This window comes from Apodemus sylvaticus, chromosome 7 (assembly GCF_947179515.1).
Source record: "Apodemus sylvaticus chromosome 7, mApoSyl1.1, whole genome shotgun sequence".
Taxonomy (NCBI): Eukaryota; Metazoa; Chordata; class Mammalia; order Rodentia; family Muridae; genus Apodemus; species Apodemus sylvaticus.
In genome coordinates, this window is record NC_067478.1 from 66,117,036 (window position 1) to 66,137,787 (window position 20,752).

The 20,752-nt window shown below is 39.6% G+C and overlaps 1 protein-coding gene across 4 annotated transcripts in view; it reads left to right on the forward strand.

Moving 5' to 3' along the window:
* The window catches only part of Pias1 (protein inhibitor of activated STAT 1), a 115,772-nt gene that overhangs the window by 71,664 nt on the left and 23,356 nt on the right, over nucleotides 1-20,752 (forward strand). For all 4 annotated transcript variants that reach the window (XM_052188086.1, XM_052188087.1, XM_052188088.1 and 1 more), the window contains exons 3-7: nucleotides 3,206-3,290; nucleotides 3,668-3,715; nucleotides 6,496-6,586; nucleotides 7,301-7,435; nucleotides 14,086-14,191. In XM_052188086.1, the coding sequence (XP_052044046.1) occupies nucleotides 3,206-3,290; nucleotides 3,668-3,715; nucleotides 6,496-6,586; nucleotides 7,301-7,435; nucleotides 14,086-14,191 (465 nt within the window). The remainder of the gene's footprint in view (nucleotides 1-3,205; nucleotides 3,291-3,667; nucleotides 3,716-6,495; nucleotides 6,587-7,300; nucleotides 7,436-14,085; nucleotides 14,192-20,752) is intronic.

Below are 20,752 nucleotides of genomic sequence, written 5' to 3' on the forward strand. Positions count from 1 at the left end.
CGAGCTAGCTGACCTTCCAGCTCCTGGAAGATTGTCCCAGCTCCACTTTCCCACCTCATCACAGGAATGCTGGGACTACAGACATGAGCCACCACATCTGGCTTTTGCAGAATTCTTGGGAATCTAGTGATGCCATTGGATTTGGTCAGCAAGCACTTAGAACTGCTGAGCCATCTCTCTGGCCCAACTTTAACTTTTATACCATCCAAAAAATGGAGTCAAAATGGGGAGGAATTTATCAGGCTTTAAGAAATATTTGTAGCAAATTTCTAAGGATTTTGATATTTTTGCATATGTAACTTTTATATAGATTTGTAAATAGGCACAGAATAAGATTAGACATTAACTAAATAAAAATTTACCAAAAACAAGCATAGAAAAAATTTAAATGTAAAGTAAACTACTAAGTAGTTACTGAGAGCCACATACTAAATTGGTTGCAACTCCTTTGCTGACCAGAACAAGGCAGTTACTAGGTGAATAAAGTGTTGTGAGCTGTTACATAAGGGAGAGAGGGAGAGAGGGAGGGAGGGAGGGAGGGAGGGAAGGAGAGAGAGAGGGAGAGGAGGGGAGGGGGGAGGGAGAGGCCCTCCACCTTATTTTTTTGAGTTTCTTATTGAGCCTGAAGCTCCCCTGTTCAGCTGCATATAAGCTGAAAGTCCCAAGGATCATTTTGTCTGTCTCAACCCTGGGATTGCAGATGTGGCCAACAGCCTGCTAACATGCCTGGCTTTTTACATAGGTGTTAGGAATCCAACCCAAAAGTCCTGCAAGCACCACACCCACTGAGCTATCTCTGCAGTCCATGAACATACCTTTTAACCATGAAATCATATAGCTCTGAGTTGACTGGGAAGTGGGACATATGTAGATCTGAGTTCTGGCTCTTGACTTGCTACATACACATATAAAACCTTTACAGCTTCGTCCTCACCAACTTCAGTGTCACTGTCTGAAAGGGCATTGTCAGCTGGGTTGGAGACACTAGATGGTAACTGTTAGTGTTCTAGTCATGGTCCATCTGTTGTATCAAAGAGTGACAGATGTCAGTGGGTGACATCAGAGGTTTGTTTCTCTATGTATTGCTGCCTTAGCTATGCCTCATGTTCTGTGCTCTGGAATGGATGGAGTGGAGAAGAAATGATGGAACTTAGAAGGCCGCTTCACCACATTGAGTGAAGGGTAATGTCGTTTGCACAGAGTTGAGCCAATGCACGGAGCTGACATTATTTTGAACAAATATGCTGTGAAAGAGTGTGTTTGGTTATGGTAGCCTTTTCAGTGTCACAGACTAGGGTGTGTCAAGAGAAATGGCTGATGGAGAGGGTAAAGGTGTCCATATTTTCTGATACTTAAAAAATGGCTACACTGAATAATAAGATTAGGCCTGTGCTTTATGGCACCAGTGGGTAGACTCTAGCATTGCAGCTCTTAAGTCATAGGACAGAGGAAGTTGGCCTTGCTGTTTTAGCCTGTATCTTGTCATTCTAAATCTGCACCCATCTGAAACTTCACAGTAGCCTAGTGAATAATGTGAATTTTTGTGTGGGGGAGATTATTTTAGCACTGTTGTAAGAGCAGAGCCAAAGATTTAAATTGGGCTAGGCCTGCTTGGCAAAAAGTCCCCATACAGGATACTCTGAGAAAGAAGCGAGCTGCTAAGGTTGCTGACAGAGGGCAGTGTTTGCCTTCCTGCATGCTCCTCCTTGTTGATTATTTATCTGATAATTGCCAGATTGTCACTGCACTTACAGTTGCGGTAACTTCTTCTGGTTAGCAACTGTTACTTGGTGATAGATTCTTTAAGAAAAAGCCTCTCCCCACACATGAAACAGAAATGCAAATCTAGCCTTTAAAAGATGTTGCTTCTACACTGAGATGTAATTTTAGACCTGTGCTCTTTTCCATTGCTGGTTGTGCAGATTTTTCGATGAGGCATGCTGTATTTGGGGTGGTTTATGTGTTTCTTGTAAGTAGAACAAACCCAGTTAAGCAAGAGATTGAAATTAGCCAACAGTTAGCTTCTCTGCAGTCTTAGCCCACAGCCAAGAATTATGTGGTGACAACTCTTAGTGATTCTTTGGTATAAAATTATCTTGGAAAAGTGCAGTTTTAATTTTTCTCCCTGAAAGACCCCATGTAGCTCAGGACAGTCTTAAACTCAGTACTTAGCTGGGAATACCCTTGCCCTTCAGAGCCTCCAGCTTCTGCTCTTGAGTACTGAGATTGCTCATGTGTGCCACCACATCCAGTTTATGTGGTAGAGGAGTTCACTAGGCAGCAACCTACCAATGGAGCAACATTCACAAGCCTGGTAGTTCTTAATTTACCCATTTATTCAATAAATAGTAGTTCAGAGCTTGACACTTAGACGTGTGTGTGTGTGTGTGTGTGTGTGTGTGTGTGTGTGCGCGCGCGTGTGTGCCTGCCCGCCTGCCTGCCTGTCTGTCTGTGTCTGCCTGAATGTCTCTCGGAATGTCTCTCAGAAAGCCAGTATACTTGTCAGATCTCAGCATTGTTGGGGAATCCCTTGTGCCACAATGATACATGCTTCTTATCTGCTTGCTGCCTTCCTTTTCCCTCCCCCTCCATCCTTTTTGTTCTTCATTCTTGTGTTTCGCTTATACATTGATGCTTTGAGGAGTGAACTCATCCAAGAATATAAAAAACAGTATATGGCATAAGACATGTATAAAACATGGATGGTGTTGAGGTGTGGTAGTGCACACCTGTAATCATAGCATTCAGGATCTAGGCACAGAAGAACTGTGTTTCGGGGTGACCTTTGCTACATAGCATCATGGCAAGACCCTTTCTCAAAACAAAGAAGTCTAGCATAAACAGAATGCTGTGAAACTTTAATTTGCTTTAAAAACTTAGCTCAGAAACTCTGTATATTTACATGAATATATAATTAAATTTTAAGTGAAATTAATATTGGTATGCTGTTATAAAAGTGCGCATATAATTAGACAACTTTTGGTTAGTCTTTGCTATATGTTCTCTGAATTTGAGTTCTAAAGTGCTATTTCTGGAATTAGGTTTCTCTGTACCTTTGTATTTGATATATCACATCTAGAAATTTGTTAATTCTTAGTGCTTTTGTTGTCTGGTCTATAGGATATGCTCCAGTTAATTAATGAGGTGATTCTAGCTATGTCTGTACTGATGAACAATGTTATTAAAATGTAACTCTTTTCTTCAGCTTCAGACAACAGCCAGCGCTTTCGGGAAACCTGTTTTGCATTTGCCTTGACACCACAACAGGTGCAGCAGATCAGCAGCTCCATGTAAGTCACCTTCAGTCTGACCTGCAGTTTGGTGTAAGCCCAGGACCTACTCTAGTAAATGTGTTCAACTTTCAGCAGCCCTACCCCGCCTTCCTTCTCCCTCCCTCCTTCCCCCCCTCACATTCTCCCTCTCCCTCTCTCTCTCTCCCTCCCTCCCCCTCTCTCTCTCCCTCCCTCCCCCTCTCTCTCCCTCCCCCCCTCTCTCTCCCTCCCCCCCTCTCTCTCCCTCTCTCTCACACACACATACACACCACACAAACACACACATACACGCTCACACGTGAATGGGCACTGTTGACATTTCTGATATTTAGGAAAAGAATGACATGTCTTCATGTATATATTCAAAAGTAATTTTTATTCTTATTCTATTTTAGGGATATTTCTGGGACCAAATGTGACTTCACAGTGCAGGTCCAATTAAGGTACAGTGTTGATTATAATATATATTCAATTTTTAAAATGCAATGTTCTTTAAAAATTAATTTTTAAAAAAAATCTCCACAAATGTATTTCAGATATTGAGTGAGCTATAGGAAGGGGACTCATCCTGAGAGACCCTGCTTGTTGACCATTTGGGTCTTCTCCACAGTGGTGCTCCTGGGGTAGCTGGGAAGCTGCAGCTAATAGTGTCTGTAAAGACACTTGAGAAGTATCAGCTTTTGGGTGGCTGTGGTAGCATGGGCCTTTGACCTACCCCAGGAGGATCCTTGTAAGTTCAGATGTGCCTTCTCTAGCAGAGGCAGACAGGACAGCACAGCAGTCTGCAGTCTCACACAAACACCAGATACTCCAACCCACCCCATCCTGTTTCACTTGTAATTTAATGTGCCCTAATTTCGAACCCACATGGAAGTTCTCAGAAATGTACAGAAGCATACCACTGCATGGTACGGCTTGCAGACACCACTTGTCAAATTTTGGTTTTAGGCTCTTCCATTGCTTCTGAGGGCATCTAAGAAGTTTTTTTTTTATCTTTTTCTTTTTTAAAAAAAAAATAAGGGTTTTTTAAAAATTATTACTTTTATTTTATGTGTATTGGTGTTTTGCCGGCTTGTGTCTGTGTGAGGGTGTCAGAAGCCCTGGAACTGAAGTTACAGACAGGTGAGCTGCATGTGGTGGGCCCTGGGAATTGAACCTGGGTCTGTTGTAATAGGAGCCAGTGTTCTTAACCACTGAGCTAGTTCTCCAGCTTTCTAGCTCAGTAAAGGTTAGTCAGTAGGAGAAGTTACATTTTTTTTTTTTTGTAGTAAGCCTTCATTTGATTTTAAAATAAATGTTTTTGTGAGTTTTTTTTTTTAAAAATAGTGTTCTATTTTCAGTAAAAGTACCGCAAAACTGTGATTATTCAACATCTTTGGTCCTTTAGTAGTGAAGTAACCCCTTGACTCTTTTGACAGACTTGGTCTTGGTCTTGCAGATTTTTGACCCTGAGATTGTTTTTAGTATAGATATTTCAGGGGCTGTATCAGAGCTACTGTATGCTCTGTCTTCCTCTTAGATTTGTAATGCATATGAGCCTATATGAAGCTCTGGAAAGATCTTTGATACAGAAGCTTTAATTGTTTTGATTCAGGTTTTTAAAAGTTGATTAAACTATGGAACCCATTTTGAAAGTTCATGAGATTTCCTCAATCTTAGACAAAAAAACCCTATAAGCCTCTAAGGAATCTTAAGAACAAGAAAAATAGTCTTCTCCGGGAAAGAACACACAGCTAGTTATCCGACATCAAGTGATCAGCCTCGAAGACATATGCATACAAGTAACATATGGATTGAGCATGTTGTATTTATATATTTAGAAACACACATACAATTGAGAGAGAGGGGCCATCTATTTAAAAGAGAGCAAGGAAAAGGTAGTGGTACCTAGGAGGGAATGGCAGGAGGACAGGGGAGACATGATGTCATTATAATTTCAAAAAATTAGGAGTTGAAAAAAAATCAGTTTTTAACACCTTCTAATAATATCTGAGGAAGTTACTTTTTCCTCAGAAGATAGTTACATCAGTTCTAAAATCATCGTGAACACTAGTACAGGTTAGTAGTTACAACTTCCTATCCAGATACTTGTTGGAGTTATTTACTGTTGACCTTAAGCAATTTAGCTGAAGCATAAGGAGTAAGGAGGCAAACTCACACCCTTGTTATAAATCCATACATAACCTTTCGGTTGGTTCATCAAGAGAGGATGTTGCTACATAGCCCTGCTGGCCTGGAACTCACAGAGATCCCCCTGCTTCTATTTTCTGGGTGCTAGGATTGAAGGTGTAGCCACTAAGCCCAGCCACATATAGTTTTGGACTGTCCCCCAAACCTAACTATGAATGGTTCATTTACTGATAACCTAGACAGCCAATTAGCACATGTTGTATATGTGATATATTTGATAAAAATGAGCAAGAACCCCGTGCGGCGATTTTACTGTGGCTATTTATAGTTTTGTAGGACTGCTTGAAGCTTGAAGAGTTGCCTGCATCTGAGCAGTGGGAGTGTGCGTCCACTGCACTGCACTCACTGCTTTAGAAACACGCAGTCTGAAGTTCTTGTTCTCACTCTACTCACTTACAGACACTGGAAAATAAAGTGTTATTCTTAATTCCTTATTACTTCCTGTCCCCAGCACATACTCAAAGTCTGTCTGATTGCACAGAAACAGAAAGAGTATGTGCAATCCCCCAGCAAGCATGTGTGGACCACAGTTTTATGCAGTTGTCACTTAAGATCTGAGCTTTGTGTTTGTTGTCCTGTGACTAGGAATGGCACCAGATGTGGTTGCTCTGTGTGTATGGAGTTTAATGGATGTCTAACATTTAAGTAGTAGTTTATACATATTTCATAGTAATGTGGAACACTATTATCTACATAAATTTTATGCATTTATAAGCTATCTAAATTCTTAATGTTTTTCAACATCTAGACTAACTGGTTTTTCTTCCAGTTTGTTTAAGATATCACTGATTTATGCACATGTGTGCACCAATGCACATGCATGCACACTCGATCTGTGTAGTTCAGACCTCTGTTCAATGGTCAACTTTGTTTTAAAAGCCTGTTTGCCTATGTTTATTCCTCATGTAAAATACACTGTTTTTATTGTTTGTTCTTTTTCTGTTTTAAATTGATCATCTTTCAAGTTATCTATCAAGTTAAAATGTTAGAGGTTATCTTTAATAAGAAATTAAACTCAATCTTTGCCATTTAGGTTTTGTTTATCAGAAACCAGTTGTCCACAAGAAGATCACTTCCCACCCAATCTTTGTGTAAAAGTGAATACAAAACCTTGCAGCCTTCCAGTAAGTTCTAAAAGCAATTTTTGAATTAGCATTTCCTATGTGGCTATTAGATAAGTCATCTTAGATATTTTTAATTATCATTTTTGGGGATTAAGGATGCTTGGTCAGTGATAGAGTGCTTGCTTAATAGTGAAAAGATGCTGAGTTTGGCTCTACTACCACAAGGATACATTTTATATGTGTCTGTATGTTATTATATGTGACTAGGTGAGGCGCCTACTTAGGTTAGCAGTTTTGATAGAGAAAATTGTAGCATTTCAAGTTACCCATAGTAGCATCAGTGTTACACTTTGTTTTGGGGATGCATATCCTCATAGTCACAGCTATGCTCCTGTGACTCTGAATGCCTATGGTAGAGCAGGGTTTGGGATGGGGAGGGAGTGGGAGCTGTGTGTGTTCCCCTCAGAAATGTTTCTTGTATACCTCTTTAAGACATCATGGACTCACTCTGATTGTTAAATTTAAGAGATTATTGAATTTCTATCACTGGTATTTTTCTCAGGCTTAAAATAAGGCTGGTAAGTTGTTTGGAGAGATTAGGTAACTAATTAATAGGGTTTGCTTCTTTACTTTTTAATGATATAATTTGTATTTTCTAGCCTGTACAAAGTAGGTTTTTTTGTTTGGTTGGTTATTTTGTTGTTTTTTGTTTGTTTGTTTTAAGAAATGGGAACAATTGTGGAATAGCAGAAATTAATTTTATTTTTTCCTTAGGGTTATCTTCCACCTACTAAAAACGGTGTGGAACCAAAGCGACCTAGCCGACCAATTAATATCACCTCACTTGTCCGATTGTCCACGACAGTACCAAATACCATTGTTGTTTCTTGGACTGCAGAAATTGGAAGAGTAAGTAAGCTTTTGTTTGTAGTTATTTTCCTATCATTAAAAAAGGGTTAATCACCATGGCTTACCTGAGCTTATATGTGAATTATACTATAAATGAGTCGAAAAGTATTTTTGCCCCACAGTGAATCTTTAGGTTGTTCCTACTGGATCATGTAGTCTCCATGACTTTTTATTCAGTAATTTATCATAAGGTTCTTCCTGTATCACTATATATTCTTTTGCATCATTTTAAATGACTATATCATATGGTGATAAGAGCATGCCACTATTCAGCCTGTTCTCTGATGTTGAATATAGTTTTGAATACTGTCCTGGCAGCTGTAGCTTTGCATAGATGAATGATGATTTTCTTATAGTAAATTCTCAGAAGTAGAGTTTTTGAGCCAAAGAGCAAGAAGGATTTTGAAAAATTTTGTGTGCATTGACAGATGGCTTTACCCAAAGATGTATAAATGTGTTCTCTGATTTATAGTGTTTATTTGCATGTGAACACTATTATCTTTTAAAAATTCTTTAGCATTAAGTAAATATTAGCATTTAGTACTCCTTTTGTTTTTGAGAAGAGTAGGCATATTTGGTATTTATAACCAAATATTATAAATTTTAAATTTGTACCTTTGTACCTTTTTATTTTCTTCTTTTCTTAGTTTTCTAACTAGGCTTAATATATTGAGAATTCGCCCTTTGTTACGTCTTACAAATATTTGTTTCCAGTTTGTGAGCTTTTCATAAATGTGATTATTTATATGTAGATTTAAAATTTCATAGTATCAACTACTAACCAGCTTTTTGCTTTGTAGTCTTTTCCCCTTCCCATAATGCTCAATCTTTCCATGCTTCCCAAGCTTGGTAATAGGTAGGCTACTAGACTAAGAAGAAAGTTCCTTGTTTATCTTTAAATATTTAGTGCATCTTGAATTCATGTTGTATGAGAATAGTTTTTCACTTGTTAGTCAACCCAGTTCTAATTATCACTAAGTAAATGGTAGTTATTGTTACATACATATTTTTTTTTTTATATTCTGCTCCTGTTTGTCAAGTTTCTCTATACTGTTTCTAAGTCTAGCATTCATTTTCTCGGATAATCTTTTAAATTTTTGTTTAAAATTTATTGTAGCTTTTTAGTGTTAACCCTACTATCCATAAATTAAAATATATTGACTATGTGTTATACACTATGTAATACTATTATAAGGAGAACAAATTTTTGTTTTCCAGTGGCCTGAGATCTGGGGTCTACATGCATACACACAAAGAAATGTCCATCTGTTTAAATGCTATAAGATTGAAGTGACTGGTGATCTTAGTGTAGTCAAGTACTTAGAAGAGGAAAGAGGTCAGGGAAGGGATTCACTGAGGAAGCAGTGACTGGGAGAAAGACAGGGAAACCCTCAGAGAGAGGAAATACATCAGCCCAGAGCCAGGGTGATCCTTGTCTTTCCCAAGCAACTGAAAGGACTTCACTGTGACCAAAGTATAGTTAGTGAAAACAGCATTAGGGACCTATGTGGAAAGTAAGACATGCCTCAGCCATGAAGGGCTTTGTAGGAAATGTAGGTAAGCATTTTCTCTTTATAGGCAGAGAGTTGACATGTTTCCATTTAGAGCAAGGTCATTCCTTAGAGTGATCAAGTAGTTGGGATAGTTGCCAAAGTCATACGGTAATCCCCTCTTAAGAGCCAGTTATTACAGAGCTTTAGCGTCGAGTGATTAGGAGCAACACCCATTGTCAGTGTCTTGCCTCCACATACACACACAAGTGAACTTACAGACATAGCTGGGCAGTGGTGGTGCACATCTGTAATCCCAGCACTTGGGAGGCAGAGGCAGGCAGATTTCTGAGTTTGAGGCCAGCCTGGTCTGCAGAGTGAGTTCCAGGACAGCCAGGGCTACACAAAGAAACCCTGTCTTGAAAAAACAAAAAACAAAAAAAACCAAAAACAAAAACAAACAAAAAGAACTTACAGACACATGATAACTGTTTGAATGGAGAGCACACAGGTGACATTAGCAGGAAGTATTCAGTTGTGATGGGCTGGAGGTAAGGGAGAGGGTTGTGAATTACAAGCCTGTCACTCGGGGAAGATGAGATGAAGGGGCTGACTATGAGCTTGACAGTTGTTTATCATAAAGTGAGACTCTGTAATGTGTCTAGCTGGTAACAGGACTCTTCTAGAGGAAGGAGGGGTAGTCAGCAGTGAATTGCATCCTTGAAGGAGCTCATAGTAGCTAGGAATGGCAGCTGCTTCAGTAGAACAGTAAAGTGATTAGAGGGACTAGAGAAGTAAGTTCGGATTTTTGTGATTTCTCTCACATCTGTCAGGTAGGAACTGAGTAAGAAAGAGAGAAGTTACAAAGAAGGACTTGGAGGTGAGTGTTGAAGGTATTAACATGGACTTGGTGAAGCTTCTCTTCACGTTATTTTGTCACATATGAACTGTGGAATTTCTTAACCATGTACCTTCATCACTCTGCCTCTAGGTCTTTCTCATACTCAGTAAAATTTCTTTAGAGTCACAGATGAATAGGGAGACTGGAGGATTTGTAATAGTAATATGTAGTGTTATCAGTCCCAGGAACCTCAGTTCTCCATTTGCTCACATTCTCCTTGATGCTCCTCAGTACCTGCACAGGTGAAGTCGTTGTCTTTGTGAGTCCTGCACCTCTAGTTCCTGTGTTTTATTATTCCTATTTCCAGTGTACCTTTTGTTCTCTTACATTTTCTAGGGTTATTTATTGTTGGCTTATTCAGAAGCTACTGGTTTGTGGATATTTCCTACTTAAGTTCATATCTTGGTTTTTGTTGTTGTTGTTGTTGTTGTTGTTCCTACTTAAGTTCATATATTGGTTGTTGGTGATGGTGATGATTTCTTAGTCTTTCCAGGAAGGTAATATATTTAGTTTGAGGTCGTCATTTAAACAAATAATAATATATACATATATGTCTTATTTATTCTTTTAGCTGTAACATTTTAAGCATAATATAGATACTAGTGAACATCCTTGATTCCTGTGTTAAGAAGAATACTACTACTATTATAATACTAAATATTAGAATGACCTGTTGGGGAGGGGCCTTATGTAGAACTCACAGAGATCCAGCTGCCTCTGCTTCCTGAGTACTGAGATTAAAAGCATATACCATCATGCCCAGCTCCGCTATTAGTTTAGAACTTAATTACATTAATGATATAGTAATAAGATTTCTTTTATAAATTTTTTTTATTAGAAATAGATTTTGAGAGCTAGGAATGTAATTCAGCTCAAAAATTTCTTACCTACCATGCATGAAGCTCATCTCCCCAGATCCCCAGCATTCCATAGGCATGGTGACACATGCCTCTTCTCCCAGGACTCAGAAAGTAGAAGTAGAAAGATCAGAAATGCAATGTCATCTTTGCATTTTTGCAATAAATAAAACATAACAAAAGGTGCTTTTGTTTTTTGTTTGGTTGGTATGTGAGGTGTGTATGTGTATAATGTCTTACCAAAGAAGTAGTAGGGAGAAGAGGGGAGGGACTATAATGATTTATATATAGCACTAGAGGAAGAAGAGACTTCTCTCCCACTGGGAGTCTTCCAGACAACAAGATGGAAGATCTGTATCCTAAATGCCTGTTTTGGTTTTGGTTTTGGTTTTTGAGACAGGGTTTTTCAGTGTAGTGCTGGGATTAAAGGCAAGTGCCACCACTGCCTGGCTCTAATTAGAGGCGTAGAAAGAGGGGACAGCTAGACAGATGGCTCAGCAGTAAAGAGCACTGACTCTTCTTCCAGAAGTCCTGAGTTCAGTTCCCAGCAACCACATCCTAGCTCACAACCATCTATAACGGGATCCAGATGCCCTCTTCTGGCATGTAGGTATAATGCAGATAAAGCACTCATTCATATATAACTTAAGTAAATCTTTTGTTGTTTTTTCGAGACAGGGTTTCTCTGTATAGCCCTGTCTGTCCTGGAACTCACTCTGTAGACCAGGCTGGCCTTGAACTCAGAAATCTGGCTGCCTCTGCCTCCCAAGTGCTGGGATTAAAGGCGTGCGCCACCACTGCCCTGCTAAATAAATCTTTAAAAGGTAGAAAGGAAATTATTTTTGTAAATCTCAGATGACTATAATTACATTATTTTAAAAATCGCTAGTTTAATTCAACTTGTAAGGATACTCTAAAGAGTTCCTGAAGAATGGCTCACTCTATTATAGATATATATATTATATCTCCTGGCCTGGTGGTGCAGGAATATAATTCCAGCTACTTAGAAGGTTGAGACAAAAGAATCTCAAAATTAAAACCAGCCCGATCAGTTCTAGACTAGCCTATGTAACTTAGTGAGATTCTGTCTAAAAGTACAAAGTAAAAAGAAGGCTGTAATTACCTAGTAGAAGGGTTGCCTAACTCACAGGAAGCCTTGTGAAGGAAGGCTTGACCTCTGGAAGAGGAGATGAAAAGGAGGAAGAGATAACTCTGTTCAAATAAAATAAGTAGACTCCATAGTTCTTGAAGGAGAGAAGCATATTGTAACTTCTTGTTCTACTCTGTGACATTGTATTTATCGTTTATTAAACTTTCACAATGGATGGAGAGATCATTTGGACACTACTGTAAAAGGGGGACAGAAGGACATTGTTTTGGTTATGGAGAAAGTGTCTTACAGACTTAAACAATTTTAAAAACTTTGGGAAAGTACAGACAAAATGAACAGATAGAGATGATATACAAATAGTTGGGCCTAAGTGGTAGGTACCCGAGGGCTGGCAGACACACTGACTAGCTGCTGTTGGTTTGGGGCTCTTGTATGCAGTGTCTCCTAGTGACAATGGTACAAGTGGGACTTCATTCCTAGCATTCCTGTAGCTTTTGTTTTCTTCTCTGGTTGTACGTTTCAACTAGAGCACACATACCGTTTCATTGAACTTGGTTTTGGGGTGTTTTTTTGTTTGTTTGTTTGTTTATTTGTATCTCATCATAAATACTAATAGAAAGTCCTGGGTGTAAGTCTATGTTTGAAGGTTGAAGCTGTCAGTCCAGAATCTCACAGTGTTGATTAGTATCTCTCCAGTTTCTTTTTGACCTGAAGGATTAGGCAAGCAAGGAGTGATGGTGAACAAGTTTGGGTTTTTTCCTAACAACAACAAAACAAAAAAACTTCTTATTACTTCTGTATTAGATTAGTAAGTTATGTGTTTTAAATGTAGGGATATTGTAAACGTGTTCCTCTTTAAACTACTGTGGAATGTACTAAATGAAAGTAAATTTGCTGTTTGCTATTCATTTTTTCCCCACCCAGAAAATACACACCATGTGAACCCAGGTTTCTAAACATGACAGGAAATGTAGCCTTTCAGAGGGTTCTGTAGGGTGCGCCCCTTTGTCACTAAGAGGCAGCTATGTTTTTAAACATGTAAAGCTAATGCTGGGAAGATATCTCAGTGGTAGAGTGAGTGGCTTCTTAATGTATGAGGCCCTTGCTTCAGACCTAACGCTGCAGGATGGTTGGGTGGTGGACGGACAAACGGACAGATGGATGGACGGATTGGAATGTTGATGGGACTAGGCTAGGATGTTCTAATGCCCTCTGATGCGTAGAAGACTTGGTGGAACTTCATGGTCCTTGCTCATTCAGTACTGCCTTCTGGTAGCCTTCCCCTTTCCTCTTGGTTTCTACTGCCTGTCATTCCAGCAGTCACATGATCATAAGCATAGTGTATAATCTGTGCCTCAGTTTCGTCAGCCCTTCAAAATAGAGCAGTACCTGTTTCTCCTCTATAGACCATAGTCTAAGCTGAAAGGAAATCTGTAGTCTATCTCAGGAGTGCATTGTAAACTGTTGCTGTAAGGAAAACTGTTTTTCTACTTCTTTTCAAGCGTCTTGATCTGTTTAATCCTGTCACATCACAACCAAAAAGATCCTTTAGACCATTCCCTCTCCTCCCTTCATAGTCCTGGCCTTTTTTTCCTCTTCCTCTTTCCCAGCCACGCACCCTTCACTCAGTGTGGCTTGCTAGCTGCCTCTCACAGCACCTTCTCAGGGAGTCCTTGTGGGTACTGGGTATCCAGCTTATCTTCAAGCCAGTACTTCTCTGTGCAGCCTTCTTTACTGTTTCACTGCTTGATGTCTGCATGGCCAGCTCAAGTGTCTTTAAGATCTAATGGCTTCCCAGGCATAGTGAAGCACCAAGTGAGTAGACTGGAAACCCATCTCCTTGGTAATGTTTAATAGCTACTATTATTTAGAGTATGTGTTAACTACTTACTACAGTTTATGATACCTTCAACATCTTAACGGCCCTAGTTTATATTTAGTTTTAATAGTTTTCTTTCATGTAAGAGCCTTAAATCTATTACCTTCAAGGACATGGTGCTGTCTAGCAGCGGTGCTGGGTTGGCATGTTCAGCTTGACACCAGAATGCTACAAGTTAGGGTAGTTTCTTTACTTTTCTACCTTAGTTTTTTCGGACACACACACACACACACACGTTTCTAACCACCTCAGTAGCCTATCAATCAGGATTTACTGAAACACCTAGGATAGTGCTTGACACACCGTAGGTACTACGACAAGTGTTAGTTTTCTTTTCCTGTCACTGTGGATTAAATAGATATGCTGTTTACTTAAATATGTGATTGGTTTACTACATCTTTTTTTTTTCCAGACCTATTCCATGGCAGTATATCTTGTAAAACAGTTGTCCTCAACAGTTCTTCTTCAGAGGTTACGAGCAAAGGGAATAAGGAATCCGGATCATTCTAGAGCTTTAAGTACGTATGATAAACTTACTTCATATATGTAGCTAAACTATCTTGTTAAGGCTAGAGTAGTGGTTTTTTTCTCAGTTCAAATTGTAGTGGGTTGGGGGGGGGGGGTGGTTTGGTTTGGTTTGGTTTGGTTTGGTTTGGTTTGGTTTGGTTTACCAGAGTCTGTTATAGAGGATTACAAACTCCAAGAACCTAGTATTGTGAGTTTGTAAATTAAGATCTAAGGGCAGTTTTAATATCTTTGCCATGAACTATATTTAATGATCTGTGTTTTACAGATCTTAATATTTACTTTGTAAGGTTACTTCTTGAACACAGTATTTTTTTACAGCCTCATAAAACCAATGTTTAAGGAATTTTAGGAGATGGAAAGGAAATCTTGGCATGAATTCCAAGAACATTATTTTGGTTTTCAAGAATATTTTAGATCCAGGAAAAATACACAGAATTATATTATGACTGTCCTCTTGCTTTTACCGAAGTAAAAAGTCACTGGAGTGGCAGAAATAAATATTACCTTGGACATATTTCTTCATTCCTTGGTGTCCTCTTATCCTTGTCTTGATAGATTTGTAACACGTGATTTTTAAAGAGTATTTTATGAGAATTTCATCTGATTCTTACAGAATCACACACACACATACACCTCCCCGTTGAATGTTTCATTTTGATGTGTTAAAATTGAAATGTAAGATCTAAAAGTAGACTTCCTTGCTTCAAGTTTTGAGCATCAGTGAATTCAGATGTGTGGAGGTTGGTGCTTAGGAGGCAGCACATCAAACTCAGGAACAGGATGACTAGCCTTGATTGTAGCTTAGGCCGGCTTCAGACTTGCTGTCCTGCTTCATGTGCTGGTGTTACAGACTGGACCACCACACCCTGCATGTGAAGCTCTTAAAATGACTTACTAATAGCAGCCCATTCTCAGACTTGTTAACATTCTGGTGGGAAGAATTAAGACACTAAGGCCAGATTCCTCACTGCTCCCTGCAGCACAGCTCCTATCCTTTCTCCACCTTGTTTCTGTAGCAGAGTGACCAAACTAGAAGATCCCACTAAGAAGAACACTGGAGATAGTTCACTGGAGGTTTTTTTTCTGTACTGAAAAGATCCTCTTTTGAAAATGCATAGTGGACATCTGTATCTCTAGCTACTTGGGGGCTGCGACAGGAGGATCATTTGAACCAAGAGTCAAAATTGGAGTTAAAATGAAAGCATCGTTTGTGCATCTAGGGGAATAAAGGCACCATAAGTCGGAGACAAGAAAGGGTCCTGACAGAGAAGAAGAGGTAGACATCTACCTGGAAGGAATGTGTAAGAGAGGCGTCCTTCTTTTCTCACAGCCTCGATGGAGTTATCCCTGACTGATAGTCTTTATTCTTGCCTTGCATTACTAGAGCTCAACTAATCAGAAAACATTATGGAATTGTGTGATAACTGTGGTGCAAAAGGCAAATACCACAGAAGAAGGCAGATGAAGCTTTTGGATTTAACAGCAAAGTAGGCTGTTTGAATAGGCTCTTGATTCTTCTATAATTGCAGCTAGAGTGCCCTGAAGGTTCTGTCAGAAGGGCCTGGACTGGAGTTTACCTTTAGGTACCAAGACTGCCTAACTGCAAAACTACACTCAGGAAGCAGAAGCAGAGGCAAGCAGATCTCTCTAAGTTTCAGGACAGCTAGGGCTACACAAAGAAAGTCTTCCTTGAAAAAACAAACCAAAAATAAATATATTGCAGTTGACTAAAAGCATTTACCTCTATATCACTTGTAAAGAAATAGCATTTCCAAAAATTATGTAATTAAAATACTATTTTAAAAGTTATGCAAAAATGAAACTTCTCAGGAATTTTTGAAGCTTGAATTTTGCTTATAATTATATTGGTTATAAGTCATTCTTAATCTTGTAAGGAAGGTCTACTGACAGTTTTGTTAGTCAAGTCCATGTGTGATAATGCTCTTATAATAAGTTTGTTAATATTTAGAATTCAGACTTTTCGTTGAAAAAAATACATTCTGTGCTCTGGAGAGATGGCTCAGCCAGTAAAAGCTCATATCCAAAATATCAAAAATGAAGTTCTGTATTTTCATTTAGGAAATTAAATGAAGAATCTAATATGTTCTAGGAATAACAGGACAGCATTATACAAGACCACACCTTCTCCTTATATCCCCAAAGTTTACAGTCTGATGGGAAAGACAGACCTAAGTTACTAGTGAGTTACAGTTCTGACATGTGCTTTGAGGAAGGAAAACGGGAACTCTGAAGAGATACCACAGGATTCTAGTCCTCTGTTCTGCCCTGGGATACAGAGGACAGTAATTGGAGTTGGGAGAAGAGAAGAAGTTGTTCTTAAGCCCCAGGATAGGAAGGGGATATGTCCAGGGAAAAGGCCAGAGAAACTAGAGTATAGAAAGGATGAGAGAGGCAGGGTAGGGTGGGGAGACTGCAAATTCATAGGTGCTGTAGAGGCCCATGAGGTAGAGATCCATCAAAGGGCTCTTCCACAGAGGAACGGCACTCTGAGGTTTGGCCGGTCTGATCATCAGCTAGAGGATGAGTAAGGAGAGGCAAGTCCAGTGCCTGGAAACAGTGAGGAGCCTCTCACATAGAAACAGCCAGTGTGTTGTTCTTGTGTGTAAGAAACAGGAGTGTGCGAGACAGAGTGTGTGTGTTGGTGTGTTGGTGTGGAAATCAAAGGACAGCTTTGGGGTCTATTCTTTCTTTCCACCTTTGCATGTGTTCCAGGGACTGAACTCAGGTCAAACAGGGCTATGCAGCGACTTACCCCGCTGAGTTGTGTTCTCAAGCACAGTATACTACATCAGTGCTATTTTCTGAAGGGGAAATGGTGTTTGAAAGGTGAGACTGTAAAGGAGCTGACTGCCCTCTCTGAAGTGTGCTGTTTGAGATGTGAGTGCACAGGAGACAATGCTCACATAGCACTACATGAGCTGGCCACCTCACTGTCTTCTACTCACATTTCTAGTGCCTCTTGTCTCCTCAGGTATTTCCTGACAGCTCTACTGATAAGTCTTTCTTATACTTTAAAAATCTGCTTCTTGCTGGGCATGGTACCATATACCTTAAATCCCAGCTCTTGGGGCAGAGGCAGGTAGATCTCTGTGAGTCAAGACCAGCCTGGTTTGCAAATTGAGTCCCAAGACAGCCAACCAAAATCCAAACCCCTCTGCTTCTTGTCTGTACGGTCTCTCAGCAAAGGCAGTCTGCTGCTCTGTGTACTACTTCTGCCACTCACGTTGTGTCTGAGCCCCATAGTTCCCCTCAGTGTGCTTAGGCAGTGACCACAGTACTGTTCTCACTGCTCTGGCTAAGGCATTTCTATCTCAGATGCACTGCTGCATTTGATCCCAACCTCTTTCTCCTTAAAGTGTCTCCCTCTTTTGACCTCACCCACCTTCCTTCTGTGGACAAGATCTTAGAAGCTTCCTAATGTTGGGCACGGTGACCTTTAATCCCAGCAAAGGGAGGCAGAGGTAGACTGAGTAGGAGACCAGCCAGGGCTAAGTAGTGAGACCCTAGGGGCTGGGGGCGAGGGGGTAGTATATTGTAAATGTTCCTTGGAATTCCATGCTGCCCTTCCTTCACATCCACCGTTTCTGCTTAAACTCATGCTAACCCCCAAATTCAAATCTTCATTCAAGTCTCTCCTCTAGCTTCAGATTCCATAAGCGGACTGTCTTGACCTAAACATTGTTCTGCTTATCAGAATCAAGAATTTAAGAATCCTCTAGATTTGCCAACTGACAACCTAAACATTCCTTAAATCTATCTTCTGTCATTACCCTCATTTAAATCCCTATATTTGTCTTTATCTTTAGTACCTCAGTCCTAAATGACATATTAAAGTATTTATTTCCTTTATTGGCTTTTGTTATCTCTTTCCTGGTAGCAGCCTAATTTGGTGCACACATCTAATCTTACTATCCTCTTTCATTCCCTGAACTCCTCACACCAGTGGAATAAGATCTCCAGCTTCATCAGAAGTGTCCATTACAAAAACCAGCCAGCATATTTTCTCCCTTCATCCCTCATCAGTGCTGGAGTGTTCTCTATGCCTCAAACCTGTTAGCTGCTTCTGTTGCCTTACCCCAGGGGTCCTTTGTTCCCAGACCCTGCAGGGTCCCTAGCCACGCATCAGTGTGGGTGGACCTCACTGAGCATCGCTCCTGCTGGTTCATCTCAGTTCTTGGAGCCCTCACTACCTCACACAGTACCTCGACACAGTAAACTCTCACATTTTGTTGTTATTATTCTAGCTTGTGACATCAAATTTGTAATCTTCTGCCACAGCTTCCCACATGTTAAGGGTGTAGGCCTGCTTCTACTCAGTGATTGGTGTTAACTGATAAAAAGAAATGTAGTAGAGTGGAAACCAGGCTTCAAGCCTTTGTCTCTGCCTACAGTGGAGTGTTAGGCTTAGTGTGCTTGGTTATTTTCAGCTTTAAAATTTTAAAGACTGAATTAAAGGATTCTAAAACTAATGAGGGAGAGAAATCACACAGCTATAACCCAGAACAGCACCATCTAGTGCAGTAGTCTACAACAACTTACAGCTGTGTGGTAGTCACCAGCAGTGTGACTGTTGAACATAAATGTGGCTAGTATAAGGCACTGAATTTCAAATTATCTATTTCAGTTTATTAAGTGCAGTCTCATGACTAACACTGATAGCTCATAGAACAGGGATTCAGTTCCCAGATAACTTTTATATCTAGCTAGCTATAACTTTAGTCACAGAGTAGTACCCACTGCGGCCCACAGTCCAGAGGACTGACAGTTCTCAGGGCACAGTTCTTAGGGGGCGGAGCTTTGCCTTTCCTGCCTCCTTATTAGCCCACTGTTTCAACAATATTGTTTTAAAGAAGTATTTTTCCTTCATTTAATTTCTTTGGTTTTTTGTCAAAAGCTGATTGACCATAGGTATGTATATCTATTTCTGTACACTTCTGTTGGCCATATTGTCCATTACTGCAGCTTCTTAGCAAGCCTTGAAAAGAGTTTCCTTGCTTTTTCTTTTTTAGAGTTATTTTGATTATTATAAGTTCCTTATAAAAATGGTGTTCTGGGAAGTTGATTGAATATTAGAAAGTTAATTTTATTTTCCACAAAAAGTAAACTGTAGATTATCTCCAAAGATGCAGAAGAGGCAGTTGGCTAAATTTCATATCTATTCCTGATAAAAACTCTCAGCAAAAATATTAATAGAACAAGAAAGGAACTGCCTCAATATTACAAAACATTTACAAAAACAAGCTTTAGTTAATATCGTAGTTAGTGGTAATCTTCTAAGACTATGAATAAAGTTCGAGTATAGTACCTAGCATTACCCTAGAGGTCCCAACCAGCACAAGGGAAAGATAAAGATGAGGGATGCAGAAACTACCATCTTTATTTGGAGATTATTTACATAGAAAAAAGTCCCAAGGTCTCACTAAGGAAACTGCTAGAACAAATACATGAGTCATGAGTTGGAAAATTTGTATATATATCTGAGTTGTATTTATTTTGAATGCTTTACTAGACGGTGTTGAAATTCAGACAGCTATGCATCCTTAGAGAGGTGGCACAAATGATGTGTAGAGTGTAGATGCTAAAAACCATGAGAAACCCAGCAGAAGACCTGTGTAGTCTGAGAAGCCATGCTGTAAGTACAGCAGAAGACTAAGTGTGACTGACTGTATGTCAGTTCCCTGTGTGCAGCTGGAGGTCACATCCAGCTGAGACCCTAAGAGGATCTTTGAAAGCGTCTTTACCAGGGCGCAGCTGAGCGCATAGCTCCATGGCCAGCACTGGCTGACTTAGCAGGCACACGGTTCAGTCCCTAGTTGCAGGATCTGCATTATTACATTAAGAATATAATAAAGTTAGTAGTTTTCTTCAGTTTAAAAATCAATTCCCAGACTTTTTAACCCATGTTCTAAGTAGCCCAGTTGGTACAAAATTATTTGTCAAGAAATGTGTTCTCTTCTATCGCTCCTTATAACAGCCTCTGGGAAGATTAGTAAGACTGGTTGTGTCAGCATTGGCCATGGTAGCTTAGTAAATGAGAATTCTATGTGACAGATGCCAGTACTGCACAAAGTGGTTCACACAGCCCTTTTTCTGAGATTCCAGTGTAGCAGATCAGCTAGCCATTCTCCCTCAGGAGCTGCTGGATGCTCCACCTGTTAACCATGGTCTTACTCTGCAGCCGTTGGAAGCAAAGATAACTAATATATTGCGGGAGAGATTGGAACCCTCAGTGCGGAGCAGCTGAGCTGCCTCACATATAAAAAATGTATTTTCATAAGAGTAGGATTGGGTCTGTTATAGCAAAGGAGATTTTTGTCTGTTTGCTTGTTGAAATAGAAATGCACAAATGTAATTTCCAAAACCTTATCTCCATGAGAGAAGGAACATGCAAATTATTTAAAGTAAGAATTTCTAGGATTGATTAAATATAATATTAGGTAGTTTAATACATTCTTCATTGGGTTAAACTCATTTAATCCAATGCTCTGAGATAACTATTATTCTCATTTACCAGGTTATGAAAAAAGTTA